Here is a 13,075-nt window from a genome sequence, read left to right as displayed (position 1 = left end):
CTGCGTGTTGACTGCGGCTTTCCTTCTCTGCCGAATTGGTTCGGGTAAACAGCACGCGTTGTCTAGGGTCGGTTGCAATTTGGTGCTGTTCTTGTTGGCGTGATGTGAATGCAGAGTCGTATTTGCCACTTCTATGCGGGCGCATAGTGTCGGGGAATGTTTCTGGAATGTCCCAGGTTGGCTGGGGGTGCGACTGGGGCATTGGGATGCGGGATGTGTTTGCCCCTGCTCCTGCTGATGAGTCTCTTGGCGAGTTTGCGCTGTACTGATCTTCCTGCGCACGTCGGTTGTGCTTAGATTTGCCATTTGAGCCATTGTCGGATAGTATGTTGTTGTACTTGGTGGGTGAGACAGCGCAGGTCCCCTCAAGCTCGAAGGAGGGGGACTGTAGGGCGTGCATTTCGTTGACTGCAAACATTGGTTTAGTTTGAGGCACACATGTATCGTAGCGATGTTGATTTTCGAATGAGCTAGCAACGGCTAGTGATTCTTGAGAACAACGTAAAGCTGCCTTTTCATGAGAATCCCCACAACGTACGCAAAGATCGGGACTGCGTGAACGCGAGCGGCAATGCGGTTGGCCTGCAGTTGTCCACTCGTCCCCAGAGGAATTCGTCAACGTCGGTTTGGTTGGTCTTCCTTGCTCATTTGCGTCCCCTCCCCCTTCTACTCCTGTGTTTCCTTTTGCGTTGCTTTGAAGCGCTCGTGCATATATGTCCGTGGGAAAATCCTGGAGTGCTGTGTACAATCCACTTTCCTGAGCAACTGCCAGCAGTGATGTGGCCATCTGATTGTCTGGGGCGCCATTTACAAAAGCACAATCGCCGGAAGGCATATTCAAGGTTTTGTCAGCAGCACCCAGGGATCGCTGCAAGGTCTGGACTGCTGCTGAGGAGACCTGCTTTCCCTCCGTTGATAGGGTTTTAATGTTCCTGCTCTGTAGCGAAAACAAATTTGCGCAGCCGCCTGACCCTTTTTTCGGCCAGCTTGGCTCGTCAAGAAGTGTAGAATTCACGTAACTCGAGAGATTGCACACCATAGAAGTCCCCTGTTCTCTTGTAGCCTCATTTTCTTCAGGATGTGCTGCCGTTCCGTCAGTCCTCTTCGAGGAGATTCCTTCACTCCCCTTAGAGGAGATAGAAGATCGCAAGTGGTGAAGGGGTTCTGCAAGCACTTGCCCGAGTGAACAGGCATCTTTTTCTGGTGTGGCATGAAACGCACTTCTAACGCGTTCCTCAGTTAAAAGATTTAATATCGGGGATGCGCAGTCTCTGTCCCTATCCCCTGACTTCAGCACAGCCTTGGCATTCAGCGGCGCCAGGCCACCGTCCTCAAGAGGGATTGCAAAAAACGTAACTCCCTGTTGCGCGTCAGCTGATCCGCCTACATCTTTACAAGTCCTACGTTGATGTTTCAACCAAATGAATGCAGAGCTGCTCCTACGACGGCGAGACCCTGTAGGTCCGCGTAGGGGTCTACAGTGCACAGTCATGTCTGCGGGAGAAAAGCGCTGCCATGGCTGTCTGATTAGGTTCCATACATCCAAATCTCCTAAGGAGCTCGCTATACCGTGTCAGTTAACCTACCCTACGCAACTTGTGCAGAAGGCCCTGGGCGACCTTCCCCGTCTACCAGTCCGTAGGCGTAGCGGCCAGGTCTGGCGGCCGGCCGACTTATGCCGGTAAATAAATGCGGAAACTACACATTAATCGAATTATGAAGCATATTCCTAGTCAAAGAAAACGGATTTCAACCGACAGCACCGGAATGGCTGCTCTTCTCCTCAGGGCTGAGGGAAACACGGCTGGGTAGATACGGCGGCTCATTGCGCGCGTGCGCCATTGGCTGAGTGTGAGTGCCTTTTAGCTCAGCAGAATAAGATATCTCCGTTTCTTTCAATAAGAATATATGTATGGTTCCCAGAAGATGGTTATACCCATTGTGTTCGGGCCTCGCAGGATTAGCAGGGTGCACGGGGCGTTGCTGCATGCGCTGTCTGTGCGAGACGCAGTGTTCAGCGATTGCAAATGCATCCCTTGGCTCTGGGCCCGCTTGTCCACTCCCCAGATATTGCTTGTTTTCCTTTTCTGCTGGATTTCAGGACCCACGTTTAGCTCAACACAATACAGCCGGCTCCGAGCTGGAGGAGGATGACGGCCCGGGGGCAAACAGTACGACCTGTAGCTCTCAGTGTGTTTACTTTTATTAACATTGTCTTGTGTTGGCTTTGGTGGCAAGGCGTCCAGGTAGAGCGACACGACATCCCAGATCCTTGCTCCTACCTCAGATCTGATGGCCTGCCGCTGCTGTTCTCCCCGGCAACCACTGGAACGGCTGATGCGCCACACCACGACGGAAGTGACAGGTTACAAGCAGCGGCAGACTCGCCTCTTAGAAATTGCACCGTTTCGACAGCGGTGTCGACTCACCTTGAACAGTGGCAGCGACGGTTGCAAGGCCATTTGCCACAGGCAGGCGGGCAGGAAATCCCCGAAAGTGACGCCCCTCCAGGGGACCTTCCCTCATGCCCTTCCGCCTCATCTTCACACGGAAAGCTGTTGCAGTGGCTCACGACTCTGCATGTAGTGCCTCTCTGTCCCGATGCCGTGCCCGCAGCTCGTCAGGTGTACAGACACCTGGTGTCTGTTGGCGAACCCCGCCCAACAACCCTCCCCATGAATACGACCTGCACGGCGATCCCCGTTGCATCTGTGTTGGCTTCTGCTGGGCGCGATGCCTCTCCACTGTCAGGCAGTGCCAACGCGATCTTGGCAGTCCACCTTTTGCCTCCTGCCCCACGGGACACGCCTTCATGCACATCAGACGCTGCGGCCGTAAAGGCCGCCCTTAGGCATACTAATGCGCATGATGGGGCAGCTGGGGCGCCTGAGGGATTTAGCACGTTGCAGTTACTTGTGGCGGCTCCGCTTGAAGACGGAGCAGCGCCCCGCTTGCACATAGGCGCAGGGTCTTCTCTGCTGTTAGTGGTACCCAAAAGCAGGAGCAACAGCAGCGAGGGAAGCGGCAGCGGAGGCGACCAAAGCGACGCTGCTTTGCAGCAAGTGGCAGCTGAGGCAGCAGTACAGGCGCTAGGCCGCTGGGTGTTGTCACCTCTTAAGGACGGCGCTGCGGTCTCTGCCGACCTGCGCATTCGCCTGTGGCTGCTTGGAGACACAGGCGAAGTCCGAGGTGAGGAGGGAGACATAGATTTGAACGGCCAGACAAAAGAGGGGGTCGGCTTCTCTGGTGGGGTCGAGGATATAGTAGGAGTTGCTGGGGCTGCTGTTGGGGGGCCTTCCAGTAGGGCGTTAGGGACTTCCGCTCCCCCGCAGCTTAGTTGGGACGGCTGGGCCTTGTTGCGGATCCACTTGCGGGGTTTTCTGGAGGCGATCAGCAGTCTCCTTGATCTACAAATCACATCTCAGGTAACTCAGTTTGCTGCATGAAGCTGCGGCTCGCTGTTTGCTCGCTTTTGCTGCTGCTCGCTGCTGCTCCCGTGTGCTTTTTGCTGCTAGACGGAGGCACCACACACATTGCGGTTGGCGACAAATCTGAGCTAGAGGCTACGTAGTACATGCAGTACTTGCAGTGCATGCACATGCACCATGACTGCATGCGCCGCCAGACCACAAATTGTCATGGCTTTTCCTGTTGCTGCAGGTAGTGCCTGACAGTGGACTGGGAGAAGTGGAGTGGGATCTCCTACGACGGGGGGAGGAGCTTAGGGGGAAAGCGGAGAAGGCGTTTCAAGAGGAAACGGTGCGGCGGTTGCTCGTTTTGCAGGAGCAGTGGGGATCGGATCCTGACTACAGCCCCTCTGCCTCTGTTGTGAACCTCACTCTCTACAGGCCTTCGTCGCGAACAGAGGCCTGGGCGCCGGGCTCTGCCGTGGCGCTCCCATCTTGGGGCTTTCTCACCTTTGGTGTGCCTTCGCCAGGGTCAGGATTCAGAAATCGGGCATCTGACTTTAGTTCCCAGCGTCTGGAGGAGGAGGCGGCTGTGCGCGGTGCCTGGATAGCGCAGCTTCGCTCTGTGTTGGGACTGCAGCCAACTCCTGAGTTGCAGGAAGACGACCTCGCAGAGCTCTCCTGCCGCCCACCTGCTGATAGCACACTTTGTGGGGAGCACTGCCGTGCGCAAAGGTGTGCGTGGAGAGTCGCGGTAGCCGATCTCACTGATCCCACCGGCTACACAGGGGTCGCCCAGAAGGGAGATACCTCGGACTTGCTTTTTGGTGATGCTGGTTTTGCATTGGCGCCGATTAGGGCGGTGCTGGTGGCACGCAGGGATTCCTTCGACAAACGTGTCGGGGTGTATGTACACCCGAGCAGCAGGGGCTTGACGGAGTGGGAGCTTGGCGGCTTGGCTGCTGATGCGCACTTTAAAATGATCACTGAAGCAGCAAAGAACATCCAGACGCTGCATAGCGTGTTGGTTGAAGGAACCGACGTTCGCGTCACGAAATACGTGGCGCAAGCCATGCACGTGAGAGCTCACAGTGCATAGCCATTCTCTTTCAGCTGAGAGAAACGCCCACTCGTGTATTGGCAGGTCACCTAAAGTTTAGTCTAAATCATAAGGAGTGTGCATGCGCCTCAAACAACTTATATTGGAGGGGGCAAGACTTTCCTAAACTTTACTGTTGCAAAACTAGGGAGAGGATGAAATTTGCGAAGCGACACCGGGGAGATGCACATGATAGCAATAGCTGCAAGTGGGACGGGGGAAGTGCGTTTCCAGGGCATATGAACCCGAATAAAAGTGAAAATGTTGTGACAACGCAGCTGAACGGTAGCAGCAACGGGCATCGATTAACTTGGTTGCGGATAAAGGAGACAGGACCAGTTCAGCAACTGCGTGTGCTTGTGTATTTGCGCTTCTCTGGCCGCTGTGCAGGGTGTGCTGAATCAGATACAGTGCAGTTTGCAAGCCTTGCGCATGCAGCGGTGCCCTACGCTGCCAACGGCAGCAAGAGAGTTTCTTCTGCGTGTGGACGCGGATATTTGCCCCATGAAAGACTCCGACGGGGTTCCATTGTTAGGTGCTTTAGGCCCTCCCGCTGGACGGGCGGATGGGTGCGGCGGGTTTTCAAGGAGTTCTCCTTCAGGAAAGACTGCGGTGTACAGACAACTCGCGCTGCTCTTGGCGCGGGCGGCAATGAAAGATGCAAAGGCTGTGAGTTGCGTTGGGAGTGGGGCGAGGGGGTAAGAATTGTGCGTTGTCTTAATCTGGTGTGCTACTGTGCGTATGTGTGCCTTCATGTGTGTTTATGCGTTATATGATTATATATTCACGCTCATGTAGTGGGTATATATAATTTTGTGTATTAGGCACATGTAGGCGTGGACGTAGGCCTGCCGATATTTTGTAGTGTGTCTGTTTTTGTGCTTTGGATGCAGCTCCTGACGGACGGTAGCCTAGAGCCTGCGCCGTTTTTCTCACTTCACTTCAACCTGGCGGTACATGTGCCGCTGCTGCTGCCTTTCGTGTTGCCAACAGTCGTATCTCTCAGCAGGGCTGCCAAGTCAGCCTTAAGAAAGTGAATGTTTGTTTCCCGTTTTCGGGGCTTCGTACGCGATGCCTGTCTGTGTTTCTGGCAACTGTTGAGTCTAGGCTCGTTGAGCATTTGTAGGCCCATCCTAACTCACGAAACTGCTCTATGCAGGGCATGCGGCAGTTGAGGCATGTGGCGCTAGAGGCGTCAACTGCACCGTAACGTCATACTTCCGCGTTCCGCAGTGCAAACTATAAAAACAAGAGGGGGGCGCCTAGGCACACGCCTTGGAGCCTTTGAGCTTCAATATGCGCCCCTTTCGCTCTTGGCAGTCCCTCTTTGGCTCCCCGTAAAGCTGCACACAGCAGCGATGAGCTTAGCAGGCAGCCTTTAGTAGGCCGGACCGCCAACTCCATCTCTGGGCTGGGGGCTCATGCGTCTTTCTCTGCATGCAAGGCGTGGCTCCGATTTCGCGCAGTGGCGGCAGTAAGCAGAAGGGACTACTCTGTTTTGGTTTCGTACAGGGGGAGTAAGATATGTAGTGAAGTAAAGTGCTTTGTGTGAACGAAACTCACTAGTACGGAATTTGAATACTTTTTGTATATCGTATTTCGGGCATAAGGATGCTTGAAACTTCGAGGGTCTACGGTCTTCCCTATGCTGCACTGAACCGATCCCCCAGGCTCCCCAGTAATTATAAGGTTGTTGAACATCGCAGAACTCGGCATTTTCCTTTAGATGGAATAACTTGAAACTCTTTAAGGCAAACAGACGACCCTGCCAGGCGGCAGAGACACTGAAGTTCTTTGGTGGGAAGCTCTTTCGGCTAAGCAAAGCAACCAGTCTGCCGACAGTTAGTGTAAGGTACCAAAAAAGATGAAGAAGTGCTCTGCAGGCCAGCTACCTTGGCTGTCATTTTGTAGTTGGATGCAGCCTATCCAGCTGTTGGGCTTCACTGAGAGCCCCGATTTGAATATCTGACGATACAAGTGCTTGAGGCCAGCGCGGCGTCCTGGAGTTTTTGTATCGACAAGGAAATAGTCAGTTGCTTGCAAGCGGACGCATTATTGAGTAATTCCCACTCCAGTAGGATTGCCAGTATGTATGACCAGCCTGTAAAATGGTACGGCTCCTTTGTGCAGCTGTGCACTGCGGGCTTGCTGTTCTGTTATTGGAAAGACTCTGTCTTCCTTTGTTCTGCTCCTTTCTGCCTACTAAATGTAATCTACGCAAAATTGCCACTCCACAGATCAGCAACGTAAGGTTTTGTGCCTTGCCGCGCAACTGAACCGGCTCTGTGCAGCTCACAAAACCGAATACCCTTTAGTTTTGAATATGCCATCGAAGAGAGAACTCCAGCTCTGCGAGCCACTTGCTGATGGGCCCGCCCTCAACATGGGAAGGTGGAGCAGTTCCTAAGCTATAGCATGTTGCATTTTTCTCTACACCTTCGAATCGCATAAAGCTTTGGGAACAGGATGGATCCTAGCTTCGCCCGCACTTAGGGGGGTACAGAACCGCTACCCGATGTATAAAGATTAACGTGGCGGTATAACGGTGCTTTACAGCAAAATCGCCGCCAGAATGCTTATTCCATCTGCTGGTCGCTTGGTCTGTAAAGAAGAAATGGTACAGCTCATCTGGGTATAGTGGCATTGGAGCAATTCCCCCTTCACCACCTTTCCAGGCAGAGCACTTTAAAAAGTTTATAGCGCCAAACCTCACACCAACGCTATCAGCATTCCTGCTCAAGGCAGCACTAGCAGACCGACTGACGTGCAGTCGCGAGATACAGTAGAATAGCCTTCCAAAAAGCAGCTTAAATCCTTTCCAGTCAAAAGGCGGCCTGGGACCCGTTGCCGAAGCGCCTGGCGTCGACGGACGGGGGGCAGCATGACACGAGCTGCAACCGTGTGCTGTTTTCGCCGAGTTGTAGGTCGTGTTATGAGCGTCTCAGTGGCGTTGCCACTGGTCATCCGCGGCGCTCCAAGTCGCCTAATTGGGTTGAGAGTCGCCTTTCTGGAGCGGGTTCATCAACCGGGTGGAAAAAGCAGACTGAGCTGCTGTTACTGCACAGCTTCTGTTATCAGAGTCCAGCCAGCCCCGAAATTGAGGACTTAAAAGTGCAGCCGGCGGCGGCCCTGAACAAGTTTTATATAGAGATAGTGCGCTGATCACAGCATTGAAGGAAGTAGCCCCTGAAGCCAAATATATATGAGGATGTCTGCAAGGGCCCCATTGAAATAGAGCAGCTGTAGCGTGGCGCAGCCCAATTCTGAGTTGGGCTTTTCATGCCCACACTTGCCGACGTAACCATAGAATTGATAAGAACCCCCAAATATTCCTGTAGTAACGATTTGGGCGGTTGGCCCTCAGAAACCCATTGTAGCTGTCGCTCAGCTGGCCACTTTACACAATCATCTCGTTTTGTTTGGCTTCCAAACCTAAAGCAACTATGGATAATACTACACGTGGCCTGCACACAAATATCGTGGTCTGATCTAACTTCCATACACACCTTGCAGCAGCGCTGCCACAACTGCTGACGTTACAACGACAGGTCAAATAACGGTGATTCGGTGTAGACCAGGTGCAGCACTGCCTGCAGTGAATACTCACTACAATCACGGCAACAATACCGTGCTCGTTTTGAAATGAGTGAGGGTTGAGTGAGGGTTGTGTGAACAGCGGAAGTATAAAACTGGTGAATACATTAAACAGTCTTTATGAAGTGACCATTGGTATGCCTATAGGAGAGGCTGGCATGAGCCTTGGTTCAAAAGGTACTGCAACATGCTACGCCGTCTCCTCTCCCAACCCCAAAGGCCGCAGTGCCTGCTCTAGTGAGGTTGCTGGAGATGACAATTTTGGAGAAGAAACTGAGAGAACTAATTTCCTTTAACCTTTGTTAGTTTGGTATGTTGTTGTTTCAGTATGATACTTATTGCCTGCCAGCTCGCTATACTCAGCTGTGGGGTTCTATGGATGCACCCCACAGTAGTCCTTCAGAGACACAACCTAGTAATACGTAAAGCTAACTGCAAGGATTTATACTAAATCGATATACTCTAAGTTATCCTGAAAGGTCTCAGCATAGTTTGTGGGGGGCTGATGGCTCTCACCACATCTCGTCAGCTTACAGGGCCTGCAGTACCTCTAGTGTTATGGATTCGCGTCACCCCATCGTGTGAGGGAACATGGATCCCTACTATACCTCACAATTGTGTTTTTCATCTGCGTTTGTGTCGTTGTCGGGGGCACCAGACGTAGAGCTGCTGGCAGAGACTGGTGCATCTACTGACGTGAGTGGGATCAAGTTCCGAGGGCCACATTATCCCTAAGGCCCCAAACTCCCCTCAGGCTGGCCCTTCTGAAGGGGAGTTTCTCACAATTTTGGTGGATCACGAGGGTGCCTGTGCGATGTGGGTCCGTATACCGCTGCTTGCGAGCAGGCTCTAAGAAAGTGGGTGCACCAAAGAGTCTCAGCAGTTTTGCGTCTTGAAGACAACAGAAATACATACCAAAACTCAGCTATGAGGCCTAGTAGGGATCTGAGTTCCTTCACACGATGGGTTGCTGCGAATCCATAGCAATGGACAGCGGGCGGAGGAAGCGGTTGTTTTGCAGGCTGAGCCCTCAGTCCCTCCCATGTTATCCCGGATTTTGTTCGGGCCATACTTATTGAAAATATTAATGTAATATTTTCAATAAGCATGACGTACTAATGGGCTGTTTTTTTGAAGGTCAATTGTGGGGCGCATCTCTTGAACTCCCCTGCTGAGTATAACGGGTCGGCGGGCATACGCTGACTGACACGCTCAAGTGTGCGTCGACCTCAAGACCCTCAACAAAATCACGGTGAAATAGAAGTTTCAATTGTCCGCGTAGATGCAATTCTTATCCGTTTACAGGGTTCAGCGGTATACTCGCTGAGGCATTTTTGCAGATCCCAATTCGTCCGGAGGATAGGCGCAAGACGGCGTTCTGCAACCTTACTTGCAAACTGGAGTACACTTGTATGCAATTTGGCCTCGTGAATGCACCTGCTGAACTGCACTGGCAAATCAATCACGACGTCTTGGAGCCAATGACTGAGGGCTTGATGGTAATTTACATGGATGATGTACGTGTGCTCAGCCGGAATGTGGCGCGGAGTTCTTGCAGCACCTCGGGCGGGCGCTGCAGGTACTACGTGAGGAGCTGTGGATCCTGAAAGCCTGGAAGTGTTCGTTTTTCCTGCAAACAATCATTTTCTTAGGATTTCGTGTTTCTGCAGCAGGCGTTGAAGCAGATCCAGCCAAGATCGAGGCGGTTCAGAGGTGGCCGCTACCGCTTTACACACGGGCGGAGCTTCAGAAGATCCTCGGGCTCGCCTCATACTACCGCAATTCCATTCCTGGATTCGCTCGCATTGCTGCCCTTCCAGGTGATCTGCTTACGAAAGACAAAGAGTTCATCTGGACGGAGAATGAGGATGAAGCCCCCGATGCCTCATCCGACACCTGACATCATCCCCTGTACTAACGCTCGCTGATCTTGGTAAACCCGTATTCCTCACGATCGATGCCGGCGACACCACAGTCAGCGTTATGCTATCTCAGCAATCTAACGGCTCGAAAAAGCACCAAATAGTTGTTTGCCACTCACACCGTTTTACAAAAGTATCCGGTACGGGAGAGGGACATCTACGCGGTCTGGTGGGATGTAAACAGGTCTCGAGATTTCCTGTATAGCAGGCACTTGACTTTCAAAGCTGATCATCAATCCATGACACACTTGGCTAAGAAACTGCAAGATCACGACAAAGAAAGAGTTGTTCGGTGGCTCTCCCGGTTCACGCAGTACGGCTTAACTGTCCAGTATATCAAGGGTGTCACCAGCGTGATCGCTGATGCCCTCTCCAGACGCCCTTCAGGTCATGCACAACGTTCCGAAATTGCACTCTTCTGTGCTGTTTCTCGATTTATCTCTGAATTGCTTTCCTCTTATTCCTTAGGTACTCATGCGGCTGCGGTCCTAGCTAGGCTCAACAATGGGGGACGGGCCATGCACTAAAGCATCGATGGCGACATCCTGTGGTCCCCAACGAAGCGTGAATTTCGTATATTTTACGTTTCAGCCCCGCTTCGCAGTAAATATTTGTCCAAAGTGCATGATTATGCCATGGTGGGGTCAGTACAACGGCGGAGAGTGCTGCCAGGTCCTTTTGACGACCTAGTGTGCTCGCCTCAGTTATGGAAAACGTCATCTCTTGTTCAGAATGCCAGCAGGAGAAGCTGCGGAACACCCTCAGATTCAGACCCGTGCGAAGCCTTCCAACTCCCGAAAGGATCTGGAAGGACACATCTCAATGCATTTCATAGCGGACTTACCACTACGCAGACGCCATGATAGTATCTGTGTAGCTAAGAAAATAGCATATGCTAAGCAGATACATAACGACACAGATACTATGAGCATCTATGAGCATCACTTTAAATAAGTTCATTTTAGTCCCTGGTCGAGCGCTCTCACAGCTGAAGGAGTGTCACAGCTATTCATTAATCATCTGTGGAAGCTCCATGGATGCCGAGAAAACATCGTTAGCGACAGGGATCCGAAGTTCGTTACTGACTTCCGGTGCAACCTCATGTAAGGGCTCAAACATGAGCGCTGCCAACCATCCGGCGGCAGAAGGTCAGAATGAACAAACTAACCGCACGCTGGTACAGTATTTGAGGCTCTATACCCAAAAGAACTCATATTACTGGATTGATCTCCTTGGTTGTGCAGAATGGTTTATAATATTGCACTGTATTCGTTGGCTCGTTGATCCCCGGCCTCCCTGGTCTAGGCAGAGACTCCATTAGCTAACCCTACGCTGGATCTCGCTGTTGGAAGACAGCCCCGAATGACCACGGCTTCTAACGTCCGAACACAGCTCGCAGCGGCGCGAGAATGCATGAGAAAGCAACAGGAACGCCAAGCTAGAAACTACGGCAAAAGTTGTTCAGCATTTGCTTTCAACCCGGGCGACTTGGTTCTACTGGGTTTGCACGCCCTCCATAGCGCGCAGGAGGGCGAACAACCTTAAAAGTTCGCAGCACGATGGGTTGGGCCATTTGCTGTCCGCTCTCAGGTCAATGCGTTGGCCTACATCGTTGACCTACCCTCAACGCGGAGATGTCATCATACTATTAATCTCGGTTTCTTAAAACCGTTTCGGGAATCCTTGAGGTTCTCCGGCACCCTTGTGAGAAAACAGCAGCAACATCATCGGGAGAAGCCACGTAAGTAGGATGCAGAGATCCTAGAAGCACGGATTACCACTCGAAGAGGTCATGGGAAACGCGAATACTATGTGAAATGGCTGGGAAGCCGGGAAACCGTGAACCTGAGTGACCTTTGGAATATCGTTTAGGGGAAGTGATCATCCCAGAATAGCTACGAGTTCTAGTTTGCCTCGCAACACCTACAGCCAGTGTGCGCATGCAAACTGTGCGAAGAAGTGGGCAACATAACGCTAGTTGGCAACGGGTCTCGTGTTAGGTATCAGCGAATTCCCCTATTTTTATACGCATGTGTCCCTTGCAGCTAAATACCTCGCCCCACTATTTTTCCTTTCTCCGTTGTAGACAGCGAGCTGGGGCGGGCGGACACACCAGATATGTTGTACTCTCATCTGTTGGGGATGGGCGCCTCCCCTGGGGCTTTACCGGGAGCCCCAGTAGCCTACGAGAAGCCACGGCGGGAAGGGAGGCCCGGTTCGGAGAGCAAGGAAAAAGGAGCCCGCAGCCACATGTGCAAGGCAGACACGGCGCAGCCCTATCACATTCAACATGGCCATCCGCGCACTAGCGCGTGCGGTTTTCGCCGGCGGAGCGGCAGATGTAGCATGGTTTCCCTAAAGTTAGCACAGGAACCTTCACTTTGCCTTGGTAGGTTGCGTGCAAGCATATGCAAACGGTCTATAAGTACATTCAGAGGTGAACCATGCAGTAAAGGAAGCTGCGTTGACTCTTGAGGTTGGCCTGTATTACCAGCCGCAGCGAGGTGCGCTGCAACCCCACTTCAGGCATCCTCCTCCCCGCAACGCCCAGCCCCTGAGCTTAACGGCCGGGAGGCCTGAGGACAGGGGAAGGAGGTCATTCGTTTTTGGAAAACTTTTGCTTTTATGTCTCTACCTACATTGCAGCTCGCCTCTGTCCGTGATTAAGGCGGGAGGGCTAGCATTATAATTCGCCTGGATCCTATCGCAGTTTGCTGCTCTGACTCATATCACAGAGCTTAATTCTTATTATCGTATATGCAAGTATGATATGCATCCTCGGTTTGAAAAACCTTCAGTGTTTTTGTGCTTGCTGAACCCCCGTGCATTACACGCCTTGTCAGGGGCCAAAATATTAGAATCCTTCTCAGGAAGATTGGAATTGTAAATAAACTTGAGAAGCTATTACATTTTTCTAGGTTAAAGTATGGATTAGCCATTGGGCGGAGCATTTAAAGCAGTAGCATGCACCATGCAGGTACGCTGTAGTGCGCTAGCACTACAAGCAAGTGCGGTTACTATAGAAACTTAAATTAGCGGAGATAAAGACAGAG

General features: G+C 52.1%; 2 protein-coding genes across 2 annotated transcripts; both read left to right on the top strand.

Annotated features, from left to right (window-relative positions):
* Positions 1-2,675: 2,675 nt before the first annotated feature.
* On the top strand, positions 2,676-5,543 carry EMH_0028140 (uncharacterized protein; the record flags this gene model as incomplete). Its single annotated transcript, XM_038022083.1, has 4 exons — positions 2,676-3,425; positions 3,661-4,485; positions 4,897-5,175; positions 5,400-5,543. 4 exons carry the CDS (start codon positions 2,676-2,678, stop codon positions 5,541-5,543), a joined length of 1,998 nt encoding a protein of 665 aa, XP_037877937.1.
* A 3,062-nt stretch (positions 5,544-8,605) lies between these two features.
* Positions 8,606-10,000, top strand: EMH_0028120 (uncharacterized protein; the record flags this gene model as incomplete). The annotated part of the gene is made up of 4 exons (XM_038022082.1): positions 8,606-8,681; positions 9,406-9,510; positions 9,632-9,679; positions 9,771-10,000. 4 exons carry the CDS (start codon positions 8,606-8,608, stop codon positions 9,998-10,000), a joined length of 459 nt encoding a protein of 152 aa, XP_037877936.1.
* Between the last annotated feature and the right edge of the window lie 3,075 nt (positions 10,001-13,075).

Source organism: Eimeria mitis, genomic scaffold (assembly GCF_000499745.2).
Source record: "Eimeria mitis Houghton genomic scaffold, Emh_scaff1040, whole genome shotgun sequence".
Taxonomy (NCBI): Eukaryota; Apicomplexa; class Conoidasida; order Eucoccidiorida; family Eimeriidae; genus Eimeria; species Eimeria mitis.
The sequence above is the reverse complement of the archived record's forward strand: the minus strand, read 5'-3'. Positions and strand labels throughout refer to the sequence as shown.